Source organism: Haplochromis burtoni, unplaced genomic scaffold (genome assembly GCF_018398535.1).
Source record: "Haplochromis burtoni strain Fernald_Lab_line unplaced genomic scaffold, NCSU_Asbu1 Contig_235, whole genome shotgun sequence".
Taxonomy (NCBI): domain Eukaryota; kingdom Metazoa; phylum Chordata; class Actinopteri; order Cichliformes; family Cichlidae; genus Haplochromis; species Haplochromis burtoni.
In genome coordinates this window covers 217486-245158 of record NW_024582596.1, presented here as the reverse complement: position 1 = coordinate 245158, position 27673 = coordinate 217486, and the positions used below count along the sequence as shown (strand labels likewise).

Here is a 27673-nt window from a genome sequence, read left to right as displayed (position 1 = left end):
GGATCCAGCTGCAGGTGCATGCTGTCCCGTGTTGGGATCAGTGCACTTGGACGGGCTGCTGCACTGAGATGTTCTCGCCTCTGTCACTGTGGACTCCATGTTCTTTTTGTTTGCCTTGTATCCTGACCTCATGTCTGCTAGTTGGAGGTGTTGTGCATCCACCTACTGGCTGCTCACGGACACATGCAGGTCCTGCAAAGTACTGCAAAACTGAAACTCTCTGATTACTGTATTAGTAAATTTAGGGTACATCAAGAAATCATCAAGTCTTTACTGTTTCCACTATAAGATCAGTGAACCTGTCCCCTGTATAAAACTAAAATGTCTCCAGACTGTCTCTGTCAAGGTCACAGGCTCGACTTTTAGCAGTAATAACACTGATGGATCAGCAAAGGAGCGATGCAGCTACTGGCAGACTGCAAATCTGCGATTATCGTAATGATTCATGTGCTGACTCATTTTCCAGATCGAGATTTAAATTATTGTATGAATGAGCTAGAATGTATGAATGCATGTGTAGCCTACAGAGACGCTGATGATGATGTTTCTGCAGTTAAAAATAAACCAGAGCTGCGCAGGACCGCAGTCAGATCTGGCACCGCTGCACCACAACATGAGAATAACATCACACTGCCTAGTTTTTGGACATTCCCACACATCACAGTATTTAACTCACACTGATGTACATATATCTATATATTTATGAAGACGAAGAAAAAAGAAAAGGGAAGAACAAACAAACAAAATGAGAAAAATAAAATCCCGCAGTGTCCATAACCAAACGATGACTGCAGTGAACGATCTTACCTGAGCTGTGTCGCGATTTTCCAGAAGATACTGAGCAGCTTTAGGAGAGCACCAAGCCTGCTGCGAGTGCTCTGCAGACTGCAGCGGGGTGTGTTCGGGTGGATCCTGCCCCTGCAGGAGACTGATGCTGTGTCATGCGTTTCACATGCACGAATGCAGGCAGCAGAACCGTTAGCAGGCTGTCCCGTTACTGCACCTTTAATATGAACACCGGCGAACCTTCAAGAACCGTCTTTCCGTTCTTGACGTCTGCGCTCGGTCGTAAAAACAAATTTAAAGTTGTGCTGAAGTGTTAAAGACTTAATGTCGCCATCTACGAGATTTTGCCAGAGTAAGTCAGTGGCAGATGTAAGATATTAAAGTTAGCAATAAAAGTAACAGCAGATATGAGCGGTTATTTTGTTTCGGATGTTATTACTGAAGCAAGAACCGGAAAGAACACACAGCTCATCTGAGATTTACCAAAAAACATCCCAAACAGTTCTGAGAAAAATATTTTGTGATGCAGTGATGGGATTTCCGGCTCTTTTTAGAGAACATACTCTTTCGGCTCAACTCACTAAAAAGATCCGGATCTTCCGGCTCTTTCGGCTCCCAAGCGGCACTTCAGGTTGTTTTGTTGCTTTAATTAATTTATTATCAACAACAATATAAAATAAGATTTAGTGCATGAATAAACTTCCTGAAAACTTTATCATCCACAACTGAAAAGGGTTGGAAATTAAGTGCAGTCATTTTTGCCAATTCTTCATGACTTGAGTTCTGTCTTGCTGGGTCACAGACTTCTGCAAAAAGCGCCTCATAGAGCTCTGGGTTGTTTAGGTGCTTGTGGTGGTGTACTGCATGATGCTGTAGGTGAAGCAGCAGCAGTTGCAGTAGACACACTGGCACCTTCATTAATATGACACTCAACTGTTTTATCTTCCCATTGCACTGATGGGTGGACAGTTCTCAGGCTGCTGTGCAGGCTGTATGTGGAGCCGGCTCTGTATGATATCCTTTTCTTGCAGACTCTACACTCTGCCTTTGTATTGTTAATATAATTGAAATGGTTAAAGATTTTACTTCTTTTCTTGATGTCACTTATTTTCTTTACTGTACCTTTCTAAAGTGTCGATGCTGTCTCTTGTTGTTGCTCCTGGCTGTCTCCTCCCTCCTGCTCTGTTCCTGTGCTGCTGTAACAACAGTGGCTCAACCAGTTATTAAGTTCAGGGGTCAATCACTTTTTTATACCAAGGCACGTGCAGCTTTTCCCATTAATAAATGAAATAAATGAAATTTTAAAACTGCCTTTTGCACTTACCTGGGTTATCTGTCTGATAGTAAAATTTGTTTGCTGATTTAAAACTTCAAACAAAAAAAATCTACTTAGTGATTTCTTTGTTTCTTGTGTTTTTTTTTCCAGGATGGAAAGATTGTACAGCATACATTATTAATGACATTAAAAAACAGGAAATGGGTGCACAAGTTTGAATTTATTTTAGACTTTCTTTAATTTGAACAGGGTCCAAATTATACATAAAAACTCAAACATATGTATACACTCGCTTTATTTAAAGGGTCGTGCTGAAGGGTCTACAGTGCCTTTTAACTTTACAAGGCCATTAACTTCTCGTTAATGATCAGAATTGATTATAAGTGGTACTTTCTCTTTGCCAACATAAGAATTACTCGTGTGACAGCACTCTGACTGTCCAGTACTCAGAACAATGGGGACGTTCAAGGAACTGGAGAAGTGGAGGTCAGCCAATCGGAAGGCAGAAGACCAAGAGGTCATGCTGGACTGACAACCACAGGGAGCCATGGTAAGTTTCCTTCAAAGAGTCTTCCTCAGTACTTTCATACTTTTTTCTGTAACTGTAAATTAAAAACGACACATTCTCAAGTTTTATTCTACAAGTTCTCACATTCTACAACAAAGTCCAGCAACTGGGCTCTTCAGTTTCCAGATGTTTATAAGCTGCTGAAGAAGAGAAGATGACACACGTTACAATACAACTTTACTTATATAGCACATTTAAAACCGAAGGTACACCAAAGTGCTTACGTTGGTAAACATGGCTCTGTCTGGCATATTCCTGCCATTAAATTCAAAATAACTTTTCCACTCCTTAAGACATTTTAATCAAATCTCAGGATGTACCGAAATCCCCTGATCACATTATCTCAGTGGACAAACACATCAAGTTCACCATGGAGGATAGCCTGTGAAATTCCCGTCAGTAATGGGGGACATTTAAAGTCGACGTGTACCGTAAACCAGTGCATACGGATCAGGTTGCCATCCATTGGAGCACAAACTGGGTGTCATCAGGACGCTACAACACAGAGTGAACTTCATCCCCACAGACACAGCAGCCCGGGAGGCAGAAGAACATCAAGAAGGCCCTGAGTAAATGTGGTTATCCCAGCTGGACTGAAAGCTCCAGCCGATCCAGGAGAGAAGGACAACCGCTGCCTAAGAGAAAACCCGTAGTGATCCCTTATATATGTCAGGAGAATCAGAACAGCTGAGACGCATTTTCTCTGTGGCTTTCAAACAACCAAACTGGTCCACCCCAAGCACGGGGTCCCCAGCACACTCAGAGAAATATAGTATACACTGTGTAGTGCCAGGACTATTACCATGATCTATGCAACAAGGGGAACACAAGAGGAAGATTAACAGCCTTAGTGACCTCGTCCCTACAGATGAGCAAGTTGTTCTCCTCATCCTCAGACTGTTTCTCCTCTACAGAAGACGTGTTAGTGGTGTTGAAGAGGTCCTCAAAATACTTCTTCCACTGCCCAACAATGTCCCCAGTTGATGTCAGCAGTACCCCACCCCCACTATACCCCATGTGAGTAAAACGCCACTTTTTCCTTCGGGAATTGCTGACTTATTTAGGTAGAAGGGTTTGTGTGCCCCGTGATCTCAGAGGCTATGTTGACGAGGGTCTCCCAAGACAAATAGGTCCTGGGTGATGGGGCAGACAATGAGTGATTTAATGGACTCCCACGAGTAACAAAACTTCATGACCTTTTCTGTCTTCAGGTTGGTGTATGTAAATACACTTTACTTACTTACCTGTGTCCCTGCTTGGGAAAGGGTTACCGGGGTCCTACCTGGAGCCAGGCCTGGGGAGGGAGTGCAATGGAGAGTGCCTGGCCCTCTGGCTTTAGCCCATGGGGCCTGGCCAGGTGCAGCCTGCAGAAGCTGCATGGTCACTGTAGGCCCACCACCAGCAGGAGGTGGTGTTAGGGTTGGGTGCATCGTGTGTCTGATTGCGGTTAAAGGAAGAGCACTGATGGACCAATCCCTGCTATTGAGACATACAACATCACCTCTTTGGTAAGGAAGGGGGGACACGGCAGGGGAGGATGCAGGACAGGCTTAGCACACCTAAACATGGGGTGTGCTGGGAACCCCCTGGCAGAGGGGTAGCCTCTCAGAAGCAGCTGACACGTATCAGCAGGCCAAGCGAAATCAAATCAAATCAAATCAAATCACTTTTATTGTCACATCACATGTGCAGGCACACTGGCACAGCACATGCGAGTGAAATTCTTGTGTGCGAGCCGCACAAGCAACAGAGATGTGCAAACACAACAACACAAACGAGCAAAATACAAGAATGGCCAACCTGAAACTAATAAATATATGTACAATATATAATAGTGTATGCATTTCTGGATGTGTATACTAAATATTTTCCTGTGTGTGTGTGTGTGTGTGTGTGTGTGTGTGTGTGTGTGTGTGTGTGTGTGTGTGTGTGTGTGTGTGTGTGTGTATACACATTTTTACAAATTAAATAGTAAAAAAAATAAAATAAATAATAATAATAATAAAATATATAAAATATACAGAGTTGAATATGTGCAAAACAAGTGGCATTTATATACAGTGTGGAGTGCATAATGTTGAAGTTCCAGTAGTGAAGCTGAGGTGTCTATGACGTGTTCAGCAGTCTGATGGCCTGATGGAAGAAGCTGTCTCTCAGTCTGCTGGTACGGGACCGGATGCTGCAGAACCTCCTTCCTGATGGAAGTAGTCTGAACAGTTTATGGCTGGGGTGACTGGAGTCCTTGATGATCCTCCCCGCTTTCCTCAGGCACCGCTTCCTGTAGATGTCTTGGAGGGAGGGAAGCTCACCTCCAATTATGCAGCCCAGGTGGTGGTTGAAACAAGAATTCCAGCATGTGAGTTTGGAGAGGCCGTCGAAAAAGACTTCCCATCTGCTTCAGAGCAATTCTGACAAACCATTGGGCATGGAGAGAAAAACGGTGCTACAAAACGAATCTTAAATTGGTAATAAAGTGTTAATAAAAATAAACCAATTCCTTCTGCTGTGAGGTTCAATAGCAGCTTTATGAACGTGGAAATGAAACATGTCAGTCAGTTGGCTCAGACACAGCAGGATGGAAACAGTCGGGAGAGAAACTCAAAGTTTGTTGAAGAAAACGTGACCAAACCAAGAATATGCCAGCACAGCTTAGGTTTGAAAAGTTGGATCTAAACAAACCAGTTTACTTCCTGTTTGTCCAAAGAACTAAGTGGAGATGTTTATCATTAATGTACAGCATCACGTGTGGTGAGAACCAAACAGCATTTCAGCACAAACATCTCTCACCAAGTGTCACGCATGATGGTGGAGGGCAGCCAAAGGACCTGGGCACCTTCTCTATATACTAAAGCATTCTAAAACAAATGTGAGTCCATCTTTCTGAGAAGCTAAAGCTTTGCCTAAATTGGATCACGCAGCAGGACAATGATCCCAAGCACAACAGTAAATATACAAGCAAACCAATCTGAATGACATGCTGTGGCAGGACCTTAAAGACACTATGGATGAATGAACCGAAGGAACCCTGTAAAGCACTGGGACAAAATTCCTCCACAGCAACGTGAAAGACTTCAAGTTCAAGTTAATGCTGCGAAAGGTGGTTTTATTAGTGAATTGTGTAGTTTACTTAGGTTTTAACAGAAGTTCATTGAGTGCTGTACAAAAGCGTCCTGAGAGGACTTGAACGATGGCAGAGCAGACGGATTTCCAAGTCGTTAAAAAATTGAGAAGACATAAAAATAAATGTGATGGTTTTTTATATATTTTGTAACATTTCAGAAACCTGTTTATTGAAGTGAATATAAATATGTTGAGTCTTTATTACAGTTGTGGATGATTTTTTTATTGACGTGTCCAAATGGTGAGAAGTACAAACAGCTCCACAGGATCGTCACATAACATGTAGCAAAGGCACATTCACTTTGTTTTGTCACACAAGAAAAGAAACTTGGCTGACTCACCCTGACCATGTGCTACAAAGTTATGTGAACACGCACACGCACGCACACATGCGCACGCACGTCTTTGGATACATTTTCTGATCCTTACACATTTTGATCAAAATGTAATATATGGAAACAAATGATTTCTTGTTCTAAAAGGTGCATACAACTGTACAACTGGCCGACTGTGGCAGTTACTGGTGTTGCATTTGACTAATCTATAAAAATATTTAAAGAAGCAGCTGCATTGGACAGAACTGTACCTTTTACCAAATGAAGCTATCAAGAGAGAACAGAATAGTCAGAACATAACCAGCTATAATATGACGACCAACCAGAACATTCAGAACCAACACGTCACAGCTAATCAACAGTTATGCTTTTCATTGGATCAGTGCTCCTGTTCAGAGAGATTTTAACCAGGTTTTTGTCACCACTCCTTACAAATACCTAAATGTTACAGTTTAGGAGAACACAATTACTGAGCACCAAAGCTACGGCTGCCAGAAACAGCTGCTAAATCCGTCTTTTTAGAATCGTGTGCAAACTTTATTCCAGTTATTTCCACACAAAAGCGTGTCAGCTTCAGGCAATCAGCCGTGAAAGTGTTACAGACAAGTCAGTTATCAGAACTGGGACCTCAGCGGGTCCAGTACCAAGTGTGACAAATGTTTGATCTCCATCAATACACCAGTTCGAGCTGTGAAAAAGACTGGGCAGTTACAACACACACGGTTATACAGCAATTGCGCCTGTTCCAAATGTAGCTGTGCAGAACAGGCACAATTGTGTAATTTTACAGTCTTGTTGTGTGTTGTTGTCCGGCTATTTGAGATCACAGCAATGACACTGTGGAAGACATTTTTCACAACCCTTCAAAGGCCTGTTTGAGGGTTCGAGGAAGGGTCTGGCACTTAGGTGTAACGGTTGAAGCTTTATATTTGTGAGACATTCATGTCCCCACGCCTCTTATTCCACCACAACAATACTCACAAATGCTGCCAGTAAATGGCTGTTGAGAAAAGTGATCCCACGCACAGTTCTTTGATTTATTAGTACGATCACAGATCTTACCGATTAGGATGGCCACCCTCAGCAGCCACTTTCAGTTGCATATGGGACCTTATTTGTGACCTAAACTGAGCTGTAATTTCAATGTACACCAGGACATTAAAACTGCATGTATAGAATAATAAGTCAAATCCCATGAAAACCACTTTAAAATGCTTTGCGTTACTTCCTCGCCCTTCAAATAAAGTTTTAAAAACCTTTTCCTCCTGTTGCCAAAGACTTCCCATAGATCAGGAGTCTTTGAGTGCCACGTGACTTTTTTCATCTGTAACACTGTACCTCTGTTTAGATGGGGGTGTTAGGCAAATGTCCATTAGAACCTGAAAGCGCAGCGTTACAAACCAACTCGCTGCCATGTCCACTTTGCTGTCCTTGTTCATTCCTTTTGCTCAGAAACACATTCGCCCTTCGGGCCTCCTGCTCTACAGGGGTCCTTCTGTCAGAGTCTATGGTTGCTGCTTGTGGGGCTGTTCTGTGGTTGCAGCGCTGTGTGATGACAAACAGAAATATGGTGATTAACAAACTGAGGGACAGCACTAGCAAAAGTGACACAATTACCAGCTCCTTTAAATAGCATGGGGCTTGGGCGGCCAGCAGCGCTTCCCCATCCCGGAGCTCTAATTCTCTCTGTCGAGGCTGCTTTGTCCATGAGGTCAGGTTTTTGCCCAGCTGTCTGGTGGTGACTTGAGTGTTCCTGTTGGATGGCGTTGTCTTAGACTCTCCTTGGTGCGTTTCTGTTCCTACAGATATGTGGAGTCCAGATCCCGGCTTGGCCATAGATTGTGTTGTGGGTATCGCATTTGTCCGAGGCTGGGTGTAGCTGGTTGGAGTTTGAGACAGAGGGCTGGTCTTCTGCTTGACATGATAGATGGCCATAGTCTGTTGGTAGCCATTTTCAGTGGACAGGCAGAGGTAGTGGCCCAGTGTGGCAGGGGTGGCCACAAAGCTCAGACTCCCATCCTCCAAGTTCAGATACAAGTCTGAGGACAGCCGACTGTTGGGACGCTCCCAGAGCTGCTGAGACAGTCGTGATGCTGCTGGACACTGCAGCCGCACGACTTCGTTCAGAGACACAGACACCAGCTCGCCTGGAGGACACGAGGCTGACATACAGATTATAGTTTGCATCAGAAACAGGTGTTTGGATATCACAGAAACTAAGAACAATGACCGTGCTTCTAAACAAGAATCTATTGGAAAAATCTGAACTTCACACAATCATGTCTAAATTAGAAAAGTAAAAGTTAAATAAAGCAAATTCATGTTTTATATGTTTGACTCACAGCCCACACAAAACCTCAGACGTGTGACTTTTCATGATTTATTTCATTCCTTTTAGACTTTTCTCCTCCATTTAATCTTCAGACTAAAATAGATATTAAAAAGATGTTATACTCACCCGCAGGCAGTTTGTTTGGACCAAATCTGCTCTTGTGATTTAATGAAACACTGCTGCATGCCTCTTCAGCGTTTCCTCTTTCTATGTCCTGGCCTCTGAGGAGGGAAACCATTAACAGAGAAGGTGGGCACTAGGTTTCACAGATTCCCCACTGATGACCAATCCTCAAACCAGAAGTAAAAACATGAAATTCACAAAGCAGTCATCTATTAATTGGAAGGTTGGTGGTTTGATCCCTGGCTGCTTCAATCTGCCAAATATCCTTGGGCAAGGTACAAACCCAAGTATGATGTGTGTGAATGTTACAACACACTTTCACAGAGGAAAAAGTGAGGCAAGTTGCACGGAGCGCTTTGAGTGCTCAGGAAGAATAGAAAGGTGCCAAGTAGATAAGTACTTGTTGTTCCTAGAGTATTTAAAAGTAGAATGGGAGGCAGAGCCTTCAGTTTTCAGGCCCCTCTTCTGTGGAACCAGCTTCCAGTTTGGATTCAGGAGACAGACACTATCTCTACTTTCAAGATCAGGCTTCAAACTTTCCTTTTTGCTAAAGCATATAGTTAGGGCTGGACCAGGTGACCCTGAATCCTCCCTTAGTTATGCTGCAATAGATGTAGGCTGCCGGGGATTCCCATGATGCATTGAGTTTTTCCTTTCCAGTCACCTTTCTCACTCACTATGTATTAACAGACCTCTCTGCATTGAATCATATCTGTTATTAACCTCTGTCTCTCTTCCACAGCATGTCTTTTATCCTGTCTTCCTTCTCTCACCCCAACCAATCACAGCAGATGGCCCCGCCCCTCCCTGAGCCTGGTTCTGCCGGAGGTTTCTTCCTGTTAAAAGGGAGTTTTTCCTTCCCACTGTCGCCAAAGTGCTGCTCATAGGGGGTCATATGATTGTTGGGTTTTTCTCTGTATCTATGAAGCGCCTTGAGGCGACTTTTGTTGTGATTTGGCGATATATAAATAAAACTGAATTGAATTGAATAAGAACAAGACCATTAAACATTGACCGAGAGGGAGGAAATTCCTACATGGATGTTGTATAATCCCACCTGGAGTATCCAGATGTGTGGTCGCGCCTGTAAATGATTCATTTAAACAAAGCTGTGCTACCGGCTCAAAAGCTACAAGGTCAAGAATAAAAGTTGACTAGCTTTGCACAGTTTGGTATTACCGACTCCTTCCTCAGCTGATGTAGTTTCATTGTGCAACCTTGTGTTTCATAATAAAAACGTGAGCAGATCGTGTGTGCTGAACGTATTAATCATAATAAAAATGTAGTGTTACTCACAGGTTAGCGTTTGTTGTAGAGACCATCACACAGACCCTACTGGCAGGATCCCAACCACAGAAGGGATCTCGGGCCAGAACACACTGAGCACAGGTCCAGTAAAAAGAACAGTTAGCTGTCGGGACCTTCACGACGCTCTCCGACGTGCCGATATAAATCACTCCCTGCAGTGGGACAGAATAAGCCTTCAGACATGTCTGTATAGTACTCTGTCGCAATGACATCATCCTGCTTCACTGTGATGGAGAAACTTTATCTAGTTTGCAAAACTGAGTTCAAACGGTTTACCTGCAGAACATCTGGAACAACACAGAGATCCAGTCTACTTTTTACCCAGACTTGCAAATTGATCAGTTAAGGACTCCAGCGTGTTCATAAAAATAATAGATAACTGAACCGAGTGCACGGTAAACCTCTGGGACATTATGTCACGTCCCATTCGATGCTGCCAGTTTGCACCTCAGACTGTCCCTGAGCTCAGAGAGGTGATTCCCCACGACGCTATCTGCTGTCTCACTGGGAGATTCCCCTGATGCTGTCAGGTATAGAAGGCACGTGGGGAACATACAAAGGACTGAGCACTACTTTGAGTTGCTGCAATGGAATCTGGGCAAAATGGACCAGTCTGCCATATCATTAGTTTCATTTTGATCTTTCAGTGTGTCTTTGAATTCATTTGCATCCAACAATGTGACATCCTTTTGTCCCTGATGTGTCCGTCGGTCCATATCAGTATGAACGTCCAGCGTGACCTTGAGATGTGTTTCCTACGTGTTCCTTTACTTTATTTAGCAGTGTAGCTTGGAGCTAAATAATAATACATAAATAATTAACACACACAGGAACTCTCTATGGTCATTGCCACGTCTTTGTCTCCATTGCCTCCAATAGTCTAAAAACCTAAATGGAACTGAACCACCAAAGGTCAGCAGCAGTGTGCACCTTGGGTATGGAGAGCTTCAGGCTCCTGACAGGCTGAGGCTGCTCAAAGACCTGAATCTCCTCGATGATATGGGCCCCTCTGAGTAGCAGCACTGCTTTATGCAAGTAACCAGACTCTGAAACAGAAAAGAAATCATTAATAACATAAAACTATTCAAGAAGAAGTGCTGAGAGGATATAACCTGTACTGTGAGGTGTCAGCCTGGTAGTCGTGGAAGAGTTCAGCCTTTGAAATGTGTTAGTTGTGTATTTTACTGCTCTGCCTGCAGTCCTACCTGTAAGCAGAAACAGGACAGTGTAGTGTTTGCCGTTGGCTGCCTGGACCCTCTGGACAGTCAGGTGGCTGTAGGTGTTTTCAGCAGACACCATGGTCAGGTTCCTTCCAACTGCTCGCACACTGTCATCTGCCAGGAAGTTCTCTTTGACAAAGCGCAGGGCATTGTCTGAGGCGTTGTGCAGGCCACACTAACACAAAAGTGGACACAAACTAATTAGTTTTGTATTCATTTCCATTTGTGCGGCACTTTTTTAATCGCACATTATGAGCAGCAGAGAGCGTGCCATCAGCGAAACTGCTCCCTGCTCACTCACTCAACGCTGGAACGTATTTAGGTTACACCTCAGCCTGTGGGTCTCGTCCACTTCATCCTGCCGACTGTTATGTTGCCTATAGTTACATGTTTCAAATCTGAACAGCGCTTTGAAATGTGAAGTAGAGCATTTAAAGAATTTTTAAGAAAACATTTATAATAAAGACTACAGTGTTAATAGGTTTACAATATTCTGAACACATTAGTGGGTGTGTTGAAATATGAAAGTATGGAAAAGGAAATATGTTAAAATCTGGGTGAGATGAGAGATGATGAGATGAGATAGCCTTTATTTGTCAGTTGCAGGTCTTTTGCCCACAACCGAGATGACAGACCTTGCCGACCGTACATACAATACAATCATCACATTGGGGGGAGACAGGTCAGGCCAGGTAGCAGGAAAAAAACATCGAAATGTGTAACACAGAAGGATAATACAGGAATGCACAGATATCAACACACCACAGCACAATAAACACAGACAGCAACATGGGAAAGAGTTCCAGTGTGGACATCTGATCTGGGACCGCTGCAATCTTTCGACTGCGCCTCCAGCTGACCCGATGTCCACATCAGAGGGGAGGTAAGCGTTGGAGGTGGCGTTGGATCCGGGGTAGGGAGGGTGATGCGTCGGTGAGTGCTTATCAGTATCAGTATATGTCTGTGTGTGCGTGTCCATAGTTCAGCTGAGACAGTGTCCTTCGCCCTGCCAGGCTAAGTAAACAGTCTTCCAGCCAACCCAGGTGGCCTTGTAGGGGATGGGAAGGAACAGACTCAACACAGTCGTTATCAAAAAAATATCATTTACTTTGGTGAACTGAATTTCCCCGGTGTTACTAAACAGAGAAAGGAATTTTGACACAACTTTCCAAATAACTTCATCCAAACTTTTTTTTTCTTTCCAAAAAACCAATAAATACTGAGGTTAACATTATTAGCTCCCCGATGCTATTCTTCACTTTTTGCTGTATATCAGGCTGCAGTCGTTTGTTGTAGCTCCTCCAGGTTTGATGACATGGACTCTTCTCTTCAGTTCACCCACAGACTTTCAGCGAGATCCGAGTCGGAGCTTTGTGCAGGTCAGTCGATAACGTTCACCAGGAGAGACGTACGTTTTAGTTGTTGTCATGTTGGAAGACAAACGATGACCCAGTTTCTGCTGCCGAGTGCTTGAGGTTTAAAATGGTCACATATCCTTCTTCTTCATAAATCCAAAAATAAGAAGCATCTCAAAGAGCTGTAGTTTAATGTCATCTGACCAAAGCACGCACTTCCCCTAATCCTGCTCCAGGCTGAGTCTGGTTTGAGGTCGTAAGTTCCTGTGCAGGAGTCAAGTGATCATCTTCTTTGAGACGCCGATTCCCAACTCGGCCAAGTCATTCACTCGTGTTGTGGCAGCGTTTTCTTAAAATCTTTCACTTCTGCAACAGTTGTTCTGTCCTGTTCGGCTCTCATTACATTTCTCGATGATACATCTCAGTAGAACAACTCGGAAACGCTGCGATAACTTTGAGTATCCATCTCCTGCTTTGTGAGCATCAAAAATCATTTTTCTCATGTAAACAGATTTGATTTGGTTTTCGGCTGCTGCTTTCTCTGTGACACACGAGACACTGGAACCTCAGTTTTAACTTAATTTTATAAGCTTTCAGCTTTAAAAAGTTAAAGCACATCATTGCACAACCTGGTTTCTTATTCAGGGGATAATTTATACTGACCCTGGAAAAAACACTTTCTCAGATAATTCTATTATTGTGAGTAAATATATATCATTTATGCTTTCTAAAGGAAACTAGCATGCTTAGAAATGCTATGTTGGAAATCCTTTGTTCTGTTTTGTCAAAATTTTGACAAAAACTTGAAATTTCATGCTAATAATTTTATCCACATCTGTATAAAGAATGCTAAGCTAACTGTGAAAGTGTGAACTTGGTACCAAGAGCAGAAGTAGGAAGTAAAGTAGTGAGAAAGCAGGAAGGACCAGACGGCAGTAATGACGTGGAAGAAGACGACAAATAATCGTGAAACTTTTACATCTGAGAATTAAAGTTTCTCACAGCTGTGAATATGTAATTAGTTTTTGCACATGAAGGCAGCGTGTGTGCACGTACACCCGCTGGTTCATGGAGACTTTACTCTAAATAAGTTTTCATAAGTAACCATTTACCTCGCCTGGATTTGCGACCTTCTCTTGAACCCGTGCACTCCACTGTAATGTGTCCCGGTTCAGGACTTTGTAGTTACCAGAAAAGACCGATTTGATGTCAGTGAGGCGGAAGGAACACACTGCTGATCGCCCAGAGTTGACAGACCTGGTTAATCAAAAACAAACATTAAGAATACAGTCACGAAGAATCAGAAACATGGAACTACGGCAAGCAACTTGTTTCATTCTTAAATGTGCGTCCTTTAAATAGTATTTCGCACCAGATAAGAAGTTGCAACGCGCGTTTGCGTCCATATAAAGGCTGTTTTTGTCTGCTAGAGTGGGATTTTCACGGCACATTCTGCACCACATCTCTGTGCGTTCATCATTTGTTTGAAGCCAGCTCACCTCCTGCAACCACTTTTCCGAGGATACGCGCTTCTTTTGTGGTTCGGACTCCTTCTGCTATTCTTTGGAGGTGGAGGAAGACCAAAGTAACTGCTTAAAGGAGCTTCTTCGACATCTTTAAGAGTTCCAAACAAATGTCTGTCCTCCTCCAGAAAATCTTACGTGCGTTGCAACTTCTTATCTGGTGCGCGTCTTTTATTTTGACACCTGCGGACCACTTATGTGCAGCCCTGGTTATATCAACCCTCAATTCGCCCCTGAAGGCCACAGAAAGACTGCCTGGAGGACTCGTGAGCATGACGAGAGCCTTCCTTGACTGGTACAGAAGAGCACATCCCTCAGATTTGAATGCTTCCCCGGTCAGATGGCATGGATACATCACTGCAGTTTTCTAAATGCCCCAAAGATCAAATCTACGCATGCTTCACCTACACAGTAGGTCAAAGATCTGAAAACTGTGCTTCTCAATCTCAACAGCAAGTTTGTATTAATGGAAACATGGTGATTTTTTTCAGGAGACATCATCACTCACCACTGAGAGGTGAATATGCCATAAAAGAGTATGTCATCCACAGGAGCGCCCTCTGCAGGCAGGAGGGTGTCTATGTCCTGGAGCACATTATAGGGCAGCTCATGGTCAGCTTGGCAAAGCAGCTGAGCTTTTGCAAACGTGGTCCAGCGTCGCTGCAGGGTCCGCTGACCTCCAACATCACTCTGACAAATGAGAGAACACTGTGATGTTATCATGTGCATAATATTACAGAAAGGTCAGAGTTACAGCCCTTTGACAGAATTATGAATAACAATCCTGACAGGTAGAAATCTTGGAGATGTCATCCAGTCATGTGGGTGGAGTCACAAATTCAGCTTCACCTTGCTGACTAAGTTCCCCTGCACCGTCAGACGCACTAAGAAGTTACCTTACAGGGGGATTTCTTAAATACTGACATCACTCCAGTTCATGTTGAGACAAAGTTGTTATTACAGCCTGTGATGGTGACATTCAGCCTTACTGACCACTAAAAGGGCTTTGCAGGCACATTCACCCATTGTATTTCATAAACACATAACATTCAGTGCATTTTAAGGTTTGTTATGCTATAACTGCATCTGTAGCCTTGGACACACATGTGACTGGCTGTCTGTTTCCTGTGTCTAAATGAGGACTATTAGTCTTTGCGTGACAGGTTGGGTCTGTTCGTGAAGTTTGTTTGTTCCTGGGAGAAAATTCCAAATATCAGAGCACTGCTGAATCTTTGCAGAATCTCTTTGGACAGTTCGTAGACACCATCGTTCCCACTTACCACACAGATCTGAGAGACGCGGGAGACGATGAACTTGTCGATGAAGTCATACTCTCTGCCCACTTCAGTGAAGAAGAAATAAATTTTCTCTTCATCTGGAATAAATGTGGAACTGATGAAAGTTGGATCTATGGCAAACAGAAGGTAACATAAGCAGAAATGTAAGTTACTGGAAACAATGTGTGAAAGACATGGTAAAGCTGGAAATCCAAGTACATTTTCAAGAATTAAACAGAAATAAGAAACACTTATTACAATGTTTGTGATTCCCACCACATAACAGGTAACAGACAAGATGTGCCAGCAAACAAATGGATTGATACTGATCTAAGACGCCATAAACGTATCTAATATTAAAGAAATTCAAATATCTGAGGTTGGGGAAGAACTCGCTGCACTCACCCTCCAACCATCCTAATGTGTCATCCAGCTTCAGGTCGACACGCTTGCCCTCGCTGAGGTGCCTTGAGATGACGGGCCGGTTCCCCCTGTAGTCTGCCACAGTGCCAGTATAAAGCTCTCCATCTGAGACACATGACAACATCTAACATCATACTGACGAGCAACAGCGACACAATGAAAATATATTCGACCATCTTTGTGGCTGTTGGCAGCATGTTTGTGTGCATACACACTGCTGGCAGCATGTTTGTGTGCATACACACTGCTGGCAGCATGTTTGTGTGCATACACACTGCTGGCAGCATGTTTGTGTGCATACACACTGCTGGCAGCATGTTGTGTGCATACACACTGCTGGCAGCATGTGTTGTGTGCATACACACTGCTGGCAGCATGTTTGTGTGCATACACACTGCTGGCAGCATGTTTGTGTGCATACACACTGCTGGCAGCATGTGTTGTGTGCATACACACTGCTGGCAGCATGTTTGTGTGCATACACACTGCTGGCAGCATGGTTGTGTGCATACACACTGCTGGCAGCATGTTTGTGTGCATACACACTGCTGGCAGCATGGTTGTGTGCATACACACTGTCTGTAAACACGATGAAAGTTCTCAGTGGACTCAACGTGATTCCACTTTACACAGTAGAATCATGTCAATAATCCCCCGGCTTACGTTCACCAAGCTGATTTATTGGTCGCGCTATAACTTGCATGTGTGGCGTGCGCAATCAACATGCAGAAAGTATTTGATAAAGATTTAAAATGTCATGTCACATTTGACCTCTGACCTCCTCAAGGTCAACAGACTGATCTGCAGGTCAAAGTGATAATGATGATATATGAAGCCATTTAAAGCAGTGTTTCTTACTGCCATTGTACTGAGACATGCACATTCTAAATATCACCTTACTTTGGACCTCCGACCTTCTTCAAGGTAAAAGATGAAATAAGGCCTTTTATCTTTAAAACAATGATCAAAAATCTACTAATGGAAAGATTGTGATTGGTAATGGCTTCATGTTCAGCAACACAAAGATCCCAAACCGGCTGATAATGCAGTAAAAGCACACCCATCATCGTGGATTAGCCTTCACTAATCGAAAAAAAGGCATTTACAGGTTGGGGTAACATTCAAATAAGAAGTTTGAAATGTCCTCCAAGAACATGGACAACTATTCCTGAGAGCGATTAAAGAAATAACAAGAAACGTAACAAAGTTCATACTGTGTTGAACCGAGTTCAGGCTCTGATGAAGGATAAAGGTGGTCACAGCAAACACTGCACAGCTGCAGCCTGAAGGTAATAAGCTCTGCAAGAACCATTACTACCCAGGTTAACTTCAAAACTGCTCGTGTTTGAATTCATCACAAGTGCTTCATGCTGTGAATTCCCCAATAAATCCTGCAGCTGTGCAATCCTGCATTTTCCACCAGCCAGAGACAGGACAGGGATAACTGGGACAGGGATAACTGGGACAGGGACAGGACAGGGATAACTGGGACAGGGATAACTGGGACAGGGACAGGACAGGGATAACTGGGACAGGGATAACTGGGACAGGGACAGGACAGGGATGACTGGGACAGGGATACTGTTGGAACATGTGACAATAATTAAAAGTCACACTTGAGCTATTAGCAGTGACTCGTGATCAAAGCAACCGTTCATTTTAATCCTTGAATCTCTCCCTTCCTGATTACGTCCCTTCATCTGTTTTCTTACCATTTAATTTCACCTTCCTCCATCTCTTCCTTACTTCTCCACAGCTGATGCAAGCAGCGGGTCTGGTTACTAGCTGCTTGTAGCTGTTACAAGCTGTTACTAGTTGTAACTAGTTGTTGCTGGTACTGTTCAAAGGTATGCCAGATTACCAGTCCAGCCCTGGTTTTTGCTCCAATGAACAGAGACAGTTGAAAAGCAAACACTGGAGCCTGTTCAAACCTGAAACTGTCTGAAGCACTGGGCAGCATTGTGGTTCAGTGGTTTTTAGTTTTCTTTCTGAAGTATCTACCCCGTCACGTCTGAGTTTGGTAACTATGGTTCTCGTTCTCTACCTTGGTGTTGGGACAGGGACAGGACAGGGATGATTGGGACAGGGACAGGACAGGGATGAACTGGGACAGGGATAGGACAGGGATAACTGGGACAGGGACAGGACAGGGATTGACTGAGGGACAGGACAGGGATGACTGGGACAGGGACAATTGGGACAGTTCTCTACCTTGGTTGTTAGTTTCCTGTTGTGCTCTTCCCAGTTGTGTTGTGTGTTTGTCCAATATCTATGTGTTCTGTCTCTATGTCAAGCTCACGTGTCTTTATCTGTGTGCGTATGTGATACTTGCTGTTTTATTGTGACAGTCCCTCATCTCGTGTGTGTCTTCAGTTTTGCGTCCCCTCTCTGCCTGATTCCCTCTTTTGTATATATCGTCTGTTTCTCTGTCATCATCATCTTACCTTCCCTCACACTGTGTGTTCAGTTTGTGTGTAGCTTCCCAGTGAAGAAAATCCTTAGTATCAGCCCAATGTGAAGTGTTTAGTCACTGATTACTAATTGTTTGCCCTTCTTTTCATTTAACTCAACAGATGCCTTTCCCAGATATCTTAGCAAAAGGTGATAAAGGGAAGAAGAAAACTGACCGTCCTCTTCCCTGAAATGATGTGCTCTCATTTGTGAAGAGAATGGGATGCCATGGCAGACCAGCCAGTTCCAGTATTCTTTGGGGAACGTCAGACGATTTGGCTGGTGCTGGAATGTGAGCACGTCCCGCTACTAAAGGACTGGCAGCGTTTGTTCTGTTCCTCATTGCACAAACTGGGACAGGGACAGGACAGGGATTACTGGGACAGGGACAGGACAGGGATGATTGGGACAGGGATGATCTGGGACAGGGAAAAGGACAGGGATGCTACGGACAGGCGATACAGGGGACAGGGAGTAACTTGGGACAGTCTGGAGTACGGAGGGATGACAGGACGGATATGGGACAGGGATATGGGACAGGGATGACTGGGACAGGGAGGACGTGACTGGGACAGGGACAGACAGATATGGGACAGGGAACAGGACAGGGATGTGTGGGACAGGGACATGGACAGGGAATGATTGGGACGGACCAGGAGGATTTGGGACACAGTGCATCAGGGCGATGACTGGGACAGGGACAGGACATACCGGGATATGGGACACAGGGACAGGACAGGGATGTCTGGGACAGGGAAAGGACAGGATGTTGGACAGGGACAGACGGAATTGGGACAGGGATAGGACGGATGGGACAGGGATAACTGGGACAGGGATAACTGGGACAGGGATATGGGACAGGGATAATTGGGACAGGGATTGGGACAGGGATGATTGGGACAGGGACAGGACAGGGATCACTGGGAGACACCAAAATAGAGTTGTAATAATCCAGTCATGCTGTGGCATCATTTCCTCACCTACAACGAGAGCCGTATTGCGTTGATAAGGGTCATAGGGGCATCGACCTCTCCCTTCATCAGGCTTGAGGCTCATTGTTAATGTGTCAGTGTTCTGGGAAGACAAAGAGAAAAAGTCAAGCTGCTACTGAAGTGAATGCTAAATGGACCATTTCTACAAACACACAAAAAGGGAAATTCAAGCTTTTTTGTATCAAGTTTATGCTACAATCACTAAACAGTGAGTAACACTGTAACACTGTCACAGTGTTAAACAAACTAACAACTTAAATGCCTTACGATGTAGGTGCAGCGTGGACTGAAGGCGAACGTTCCACAGGCATAGATGTGGCTGGTGTTCAGGAACTGCAGCACACGTATGAAATTGGGACAATCAGCCTGGAAACACAAAGTTTAACATTTCAACAAAACCAGCTCATGTAAAACTGTTAACGGTTTGTCTAAACCAGGACCTGTTGGTTCAACTTCAAACATTCTCATGTTACATCAAAAGGGACTGTAACTGCCAGCTCCCATATGGAAAAGAAATAGTAAAAACATATGATTTACTCATGAAAGTGGCCACTTTCTCAGTACTTTCATATATTTTTTTTAGTAAGTATACAAAACATACAAGTTTCATTATATAATTCTTCAAGGGACCTTATATGTGTTTTCACTCTTGTATGCTTTTCATACAAGTTTCATACAAGACAGATAAAAACTTTATAAGATTTATATATATCTTATATATATCTATATCTATATATATATCTTTTCCATATGGGCTGGTACATTATTGGCACCTTTGTCTCGTTTGGTTTGTATATTTGTAATTTAACAGGTTCAAAGCATTTGTTCATACATTCAAACAGAACACTTACCATTTTCTTTCCCTTCATGGAGCACTGCTCAAGGTCTTCATGTGAAGGACTCCAGTCCAGCTGAGAGAAGAGGAGAGTTCATCAAGTTCTTCACATTAACCACAGCCGCAGGTTTGTGTAAAGATCGTGATGTGAAAGATCACAGCACGGGCCAGAACACATTTCTTTTCGAGACTGCATTTTTTTTTAAACACACCAAAAGCAGGCACTACAAGTTTTACAGTCACAAAGGATTTAACCCAGTTTGTGTTTGTCCGAATGTTTAGAAGGACCTTTAGAAATTCATTTAGCGATTTTAAAAAGCTGCCTGCTTCTACATAAAATACTGTTTTCTGCATTGTGGTCTCCTGACTTAAATAGCACATCAAACAGGAACAGTTAAAAATGCTTTCACTTTTTTACTGTGTGATTATTGCAAACTGTGACACTGAATGTGTGAGGTACATACGAGTACACAAACGTCAAACTAGTCATACTGGACATACTCCCTAGTCCACAGACTGGATTATCAGATTGTGCCAAGATGTGGCAAGATTAGCTAACATAGAAGTACACGAGAAAGGAGACGTGGAAAAGGTCCTGATCTAATTCTCAAACTACTGTCTGAACGTCAAGTGTGAAAAAAAATGAATGAAAATAGAAGCAGGCTGTGGTGTGCAGGCTACAAGGATGAAGCGCCAGGTTCCTCGTCTATCTTTGAGCCAGTATTTCATGCTTTAAACACAATAAATATTTCAATATATTTTAACTTGGCAACAGAGACTCTGCCTGCAATGTTTTGCAAAAATACTTTAGAATAGTTTAATAAAAAATTTGCTGTTTTTCTTTTGAGTTCTTTAAATTTAAAAAAGTACAGGTGATGGTGAAGCAGTGATTGTACTGTGTCGCAGACACAGGAAGCTGAAGACTTCACAGCCAAGTAGTCCTTCCTGTTAGGCTTCTTTGAAGTCCACCAGCAGGGCACAGACATGGTTGTTTCACTGTCTCTGCAGTCGGGCCGTCATAAACAATTGGTAGTCACATGGACGCCTGTTTAGAGCCTCACAGTCTAATTCCTAACAGAGACCATCTGATCTGCATTTGCATAATCTCAAGTGACTTTATGTCAATATGCATAAGTGTGCATCTGTCAACAGTCAGCCTCTACCTTGTTCCTCAGTATGATGCTGTCCTTGTGGCTAACATTCAGTGCTAACACAGAGTCCCGGGCTCCAACATATAATATGTCCCCATCCTCACTGAGCAGCAGCGTGGTGGTGTTGCTGACATCGTGGCTGTTGAAGCGGATGAGACGTCTCCCAGGACTATCTGTTATCAAACAGCAGTTTGTATCAGGACAAAGCATGTTAGGATTAAATATCCACAGGATCCAGATATAACCGGCTACAGAGTGTTAACTGCTTAGATGTCGAAGAACTCGGTGTCTGCGAAACATCTCTTCCACGTTTATTATGTCACAGAAAATATTGTGACCACGCTATCTAGTCACTTATTCAACACTAAACACACAATTCACAGTGCACACAGAAAGAATCCACATTTCATTATAACCTGATTCATTTTACCTCAAAGCTTAAACACAATAGTCCATAATGACAAAGTGAAACAAGGTTGAAATGTAAAAAAATATAACGTACATACGTGTTCACAGCCTTTGCTACGACACTCAAACTTGAGGTCAGCTCAATTCTGTTTCCACTGATAATCTGTGAAGTGTCACGTGACTGGTGATAAATACAGCTGATTGGATGCCACACCTGTCTAAGGCCCCATAATTGACAGTGCATGTCACAGAGCACAAACCAAGCCGTGAAGTCCAACCAACTGTGTGCCGACCTCGGAGACAGGATTAAACCAAGACACAGATCTGGGGAGAGGAAACATTTCTGCAGCATTGAAGGTCCCAATAAGCACAGAGGCCTCAGGAAGAAGTTTGGAACCAGCGCTTGGAGTCAAAGGGCCGTTGTAAGGCAGATGATCAAGAAGTTCAAAGTCACTCTGACAGAACTCCACTGTTGGTTTGTGGAGAAAAGAGAAACTTCCAGAATGACCATCTCTGCACCACTCCACCAGTCAGGCCTGTACGGCCAGGTGGAAAAGTCACCTGAAGGACTTTCAGACCATGAAAAACTAAATTCTCTGATCTGATGAGACAAAGATCTAACTCTGTGGCCTGGATACCAAGCACCATATGTGGAGGATACTCTGGAGGCACTGCTCAGCTGGAGGCACTGCTTAGCACCTTAGCACCTACCATCCCTACAGTGAAGCACGGTGGGGGCTGCATCATGCGCCATCAGGAACTAGGGGACTAGTCAGGGTCAGAGACATCCTTGATGATAACCTGCTCCAGAGGAACTGAAACACAGCCAAGATAACAAAGGAGCGGCTTCACTGTGTCGATGTTCTTGGGTAGCCCAACCAGAACCTGACCGAACATCTCTGAAGAGATCTGAAAGTGGCTGTGCACGGATACTATTGCTGTTATTTTTTATGCATCTTCCAGAATTTCAACCTCTTTTTTTACTTACATGTGAAACAAGCACTGAAACAGTGCCCTGTACTTGCATTATAATCAGACACTGAAGTGTACAATCTCACAGTACTCCATCTAACATGATAACTGTCAACTACATTTGTGTCCCAGTTAATTTGATTAACATGATTTTGCCCTTTTTTTAAATTCATGAGGTTTCAGCACAATATTTGTGCACAAGAATCGATTTCGTATATGAAAGACGTGAGAGAACAAACACATCGCTGTGCTTTGTTCTATCCCCAATACATTTAAATGACCCAACATGATAAAGGGGGTAAAAATGCACGTGATGTTTCAAAGGCTTCACTCACCCATGGGGAAGGAGACTCTGGGAGTCAGTGTTGTCACACATGGGCACAGAAACCCCAGCAAGGCCAGGGCGAGTGGCAGCAGGATGGGGATCTCCATCACAGCAGGAATAATGGAGTCTGGCCTCGTTTACATTGAAGTTCACATACTCTGCTGTCCATCACTCCATCTGAGACACATGCACACACGTTACCGTACAGTCCTCTAATCAAATGCATTGATTTGTGTTGTTTCAACGGTGAGTTTGTGTAACTCCGTTAATGTTTATATGCCTAAGCATCAAAGCTACAGGTTTAGAAATCAGAGATATCACCTATGAGGAGGAACATGAGGAGGGACATGAGGAGGAACATGAGGAGGGACATGAGGAGAACATGGGTCCGTCGCTGCGTTTTGTTTGTTCAGCTGTGTCTTTGTTTCTTGCTGTGATGAAGAGTCACAGCTCAGGCAGCGCCTCGACGTTTCCACAGTGTGGAGATGTCGCTGATTTAAAAACCATGAACCTGAAGATGAGCTCGACCCTGTAACGCGGACGGCTCCGCCAGCACAGCCCGCAGAGTTTACAGATTACTGCTGGGGCGTTTTACGTGGAGTAACGACGCAATGACGACAGTTTCTTGTGTGCTAAATAACTCTATCTTAGAAAAACTTACAGAGCGACAACACAAAGACAGAAAAGTCAGCTTACGTTTCCTTTCCTCCCCGTTTTCCTTCCATCGCTCCCAAACCACCAATATTCTGTCCAACACTCGCGGATCAGTAACGCGAGGAGAAAACGCTGACCGTGGTTCAGCTTTTACTATAACAACAATGCCTCCTCCCATTCGCAGATCTAGGAAGCCCGGCCTCCACCTGCAGGGCGGCCGTACACATTACAACGTCCGAGCAACAGGCCCTCCTCAGGCCCCAGGTTCAGGTACCAGGGGTCTCAAACTAAATGCGCTGTGGGCCACGTTAGTGTTCAAGTAGTACAAACAAAAAAACATTTCTGAAAATGTGGTTGTTTTTTAAAAATATCAAATATTGCATAATAAGATAAAACTGCATTTTCCTCCCTCTTAACTAACTGAAGCCTTTCATTGAACTACCAAATAAACTCATTGGTCCTCTCTGCCTGTGCACACGTGGCAGCACTTCTGCTGTCATTGTGTTCATATTTAACAAAACCGAAGTGCAGACATAAGTGTGCGCATTAGTTTGTGAGTCTGTCAGTGAACTAACACACCCTCTCATGTTTGTGCCTCTGCTCATGTTGCCTTCATATTCAATCATTTGAAGAACTTATTTTAACATTTCACTCAACAACAAACAAAAAAGTCACTTTAAGGCTGCATTATATCTCTGCACATCAGAGTGAGTAGGCCGCAGGTGGGCCCTGGGCTGTGACTTTAAGACCCCTGGTGTATACAGCATGGCCTCCTCTTTAACAAGGCCTTTAGAAATAATATGTGGACACCTTGGTGTGGGTTTGACTACTTGACTAATGACCAACAGGTTTCCATCTCATATCGTTTAGATGAGTGATATTTTTTATCTTTCCAGGAAGAAATAAGTAAACACACAAAACAAACAAAAAAGCAAAATCCTGACAGGAAACTGGTTTGTAGGACAGCTGTGATGTTTAGTCCAGCTGCAGGATGGTCAGATTAAACTTTTTTGCACAAGTAAAAGTGAAAAAGTACATGCTCTGAAAAGTACTCAAAGTAAGAAGGCTAAAATATTATTCTAGTAACAAAATAATGTCAGTACACGGGGAATACCAACAAGTCTAATAAGTGGACTTAGCTTGTAGAACACGAGCAGAGAAAAAGAAGGAAATAAATAAATAAATAATGGCTATGTCCTGTTGTAGAGAACAACTTTGTCTCTAAACAGGGAAATGAGTCAGATGAGCAGGACTCACAATAATTTCTATTGAGATGTCTTTAGTGTGCAGGCTGTGATCAGCTGATGTGTGCTGCTCTGAGTGCATTTATACCACTGCATTCAGCAGCCTTTGTCCTGGCTGATTTCTATGCTCTACAGTAGAAAGTTCAATGACTGACTGAAGCATCACCAGCTTAACTTTAAACACTAGATGTAACTCTAACCATGAGCACCAGTCACATGCTGTTCAGTACTTTAACTTCACAGTACAGTAAACTAATAGTTAACCTGCACTAATCTGATGACTGTTTTTAAATAACACAAAGTTACCTTTGTTCAAGACACTGTCCCATGTACAGACACAGCATCTGGTTTAAAAACACTTACATGTAAACTTTGTATTTCCAGTTTATCAAACAGCATCCTTACCTTTGAATATAACTGCGCTTCCTCCTCTCCTGGTCTGTTGTGCTTATCTTTCTCCATCTCTGAGTGAAGTTCACATGCAGGATGTCTCAGGCTATGGTACACGGAGAAGTGAAGAGAAAGCAGTTCCTGCCCTTGCTTTGTACATGTCAGTAGTATATACATGACATCCAACAAGACAAGCCTTCATTGTGAGTTCGATTAAGTCTTCAACCAACCGATGTTCCTTTTTTGTTACTTGTTGCAGTATGTTAGCTGAACAACACGTCTCTAGTTATGAATTTTTTTACATTAGCTCATATGAACTGATATCACACAACATGTAAAGTGTTTTTATAAACACATATCTGGCATGAGGTCAACATGTGTCACGTGTGGACATACCTTTTGTTAGGAATCTTGCTGTTTTTCTTGATTTCTATCCTGATGCTTTGCTGGGGAATCTTGATCTGACGTCCGGCTCAAAAATCTCCCTTCGGGTTGTTTCACCTGCAGACCCCGTTATACACAAACCAGGTGTAGCTGCAGAATCAGTCAAACCACACTGATGTGACCATCAAAACGCAGTTGTTTGCTCTTTGAGACGATGCATTTATTAGCTTCATTTCAAAGTTCTTTGCTGATCTAAACATCCATTTAGCTGTCATGTCCCAGTATTACATACAGTGGAAGCATATATTACTATTTACCAGTATTCCCAGCACTAACATAAGGTCCAAGCCACAGCATGTGAAATTAGTGTTCTTCAGAATAAGTCACAGGCTTCACTGTGAGCGCAGCAGCAGCAGCAGCGGGTAAGATGGCTAATGAGGAGAAAAGAAGATTGGGGAGGATTATCAGTGACCTGGAAACAGCCATGTGGTAACAGACTGAATGCCTCTCAGTATCAAACATGAAGGTGTTAAGACAAGTATAGCAAAAGTTTGTGAATCCTTTGAGATTTTCCATATTTTCGCAGAAAAATAACATAAAAAATAATGAATTTATAAGTCAGAAGGAGAACCTAATCAGTGAATGATATGTGCTACAAAAAGAAGATTTCTGAAGAATTCAGTGAAAAGATTTCTTGTTGCTTTGCACACTGGAAAAGGTTACAAAGCCACCTCTGAAGAGTTCAGATACAAAGTCCACGTTCAAAATTGTCAAGAGCAACAGTTACTCTTCTAGGAGTGATCGACCACCAAAGGCCATTACAAGAGCAAAACATTTAATATTCACCAAAGAATCCATGTTAACCTTTAAACAGCGTCAGGTTCTTCCTCTGCCAAGCATGCTGGTAACACTCTGGCAGCTGGAGCGCCAGAAAAAAATTCATAAAATAAGAGAAATTTACCATCAAGTTTTTCACAATTAAAATAAAGAAAATGTCCATATTTTTACAGGATAATAAAAAAGTCATTTTATGTGAAAAATCTGGTACTTTTATTCCATAATTAATACCATCATTTAAAAAAGTGCAAAAAAAGTTATTGTAATTACAGTATACTGTTAATTACAGCTTAATAAACCTGAGCTTAATAAACACTGGCTTTACTTCATGTAATAACATGATAATACTGCCATAAAAACATTAGTACTGTTCACTTTGCTATATTTGTTGTTAAAAACATTTTAAAGTAATAAAAATCTTCTGCTGCTGTGTCTTTATGTAAATTTTCACTTCAAACTACAAAAAAAGAACAAAGGATTGATGAGATTTTGTTTTACAATGATAACTCATTTCCTGTGCCTGAACATTTAATTCTGCTAACAAACAGACCAAAACAGAAAACTACAAGAATTTGTTTTGAAAAACAAATAACTGTGTTCAAATGGCTTTTATTGAGCTATAAAAAACAAGCAGAATTAAAATGAAAAACATCTGGCAACTAAACCAAGAGTCACGCTGAACGTTTCGCTGGTGCTGCAGAAACTCTGTGCAGACGGCAGAGTTATGTTTCAGTTTAGGTGCAGCTGACGTTCGCTGTGAAAGACTGTGGTAGAGATACCAGGGGAAGCAGGACAGGACTGTAGAAAGGTAAGCACTGTGCCTCAGGACCACTGTCTTTGTGCAATGAGGAACAGAACAAACGCTGCCAGTCCTTTAGTAGCGGGACGTGCTCACATTCCAGCACCAGCCAAATCGTCTGACGTTCCCCAAAGAATACTGGAACTGGCTGGTCTGCCATGGCATCCCATTCTCTTCACAAATGAGAGCACATCATTTCAGGGAAGAGGACGGTCAGTTTTCTTCTTCCCTTTATCACCTTTTGCTAAGATATCTGGGAAAGGCATCTGTTGAGTTAAATTGAAAAGAAGGGCAAACAATTAGTAATCAGTGACTAAACACTTCACATTGGGCTGATACTAAGGATTTTCTTCACTGGGAAGCTACACACAAACTGAACACACAGTGTGAGGGAAGGTAAGATGATGATGACAGAGAAACAGACGATATATACAAAAGAGGGAATCAGGCAGAGAGGGGACGCAAAACTGAAGACACACACGAGATGAGGGACTGTCACAATAAAACAGCAAGTATCACATACGCACACAGATAAAGACACGTGAGCTTGACATAGAGACAGAACACATAGATATTGGACAAACA

At 43.0% G+C, this 27673-nt stretch overlaps 2 protein-coding genes across 9 annotated transcripts in view; both read right to left on the bottom strand.

Annotated features, from left to right (window-relative positions):
- si:dkey-81h8.1 overlaps window positions 1-1278 on the bottom strand; it is a 9957-nt gene extending 8679 nt beyond the window's left edge. For 2 of the 4 annotated variants that reach the window (XM_042226939.1, XM_005937803.2), the window contains exon 1: window positions 808-1277. The gene's annotated coding sequence lies outside the window, so the exon portion shown is untranslated. Of the gene's footprint in view, window positions 1-807 lie in introns of all 4 variants that reach the window. The other 2 variants (XM_005937801.3, XM_005937802.3) reach the window with 2 other exon arrangements.
- A 3596-nt stretch (window positions 1279-4874) lies between these two features.
- Window positions 4875-25867, bottom strand: sema4ab (sema domain, immunoglobulin domain (Ig), transmembrane domain (TM) and short cytoplasmic domain, (semaphorin) 4Ab). 5 transcript variants are annotated; one of them, XM_005937805.3, is made up of 17 exons: window positions 25770-25867; window positions 25465-25602; window positions 25084-25174; window positions 22791-22957; window positions 21088-21248; window positions 19941-20000; window positions 19357-19455; window positions 19078-19171; window positions 15629-15751; window positions 15227-15354; window positions 14455-14636; window positions 13536-13680; window positions 11054-11243; window positions 10779-10894; window positions 9837-10000; window positions 8544-8638; window positions 4875-8247 (listed from the first exon to the last, which is right to left on the bottom strand). In XM_005937805.3, exons 4-17 carry the CDS (start codon window positions 22885-22887, stop codon window positions 7430-7432), a joined length of 2472 nt encoding a protein of 823 aa, XP_005937867.1. In that variant the 5' UTR covers window positions 22888-22957; window positions 25084-25174; window positions 25465-25602; window positions 25770-25867; the 3' UTR covers window positions 4875-7429. The 5 variants fall into 5 exon arrangements, with proteins under 5 accessions (XP_005937867.1, XP_042082865.1, XP_042082866.1 ...); XM_042226931.1 differs by having other exon boundaries at window positions 25084-25602; XM_042226932.1 differs by having other exon boundaries at window positions 25084-25569; window positions 25770-25865.
- Window positions 25868-27673: the final 1806 nt, after the last annotated feature.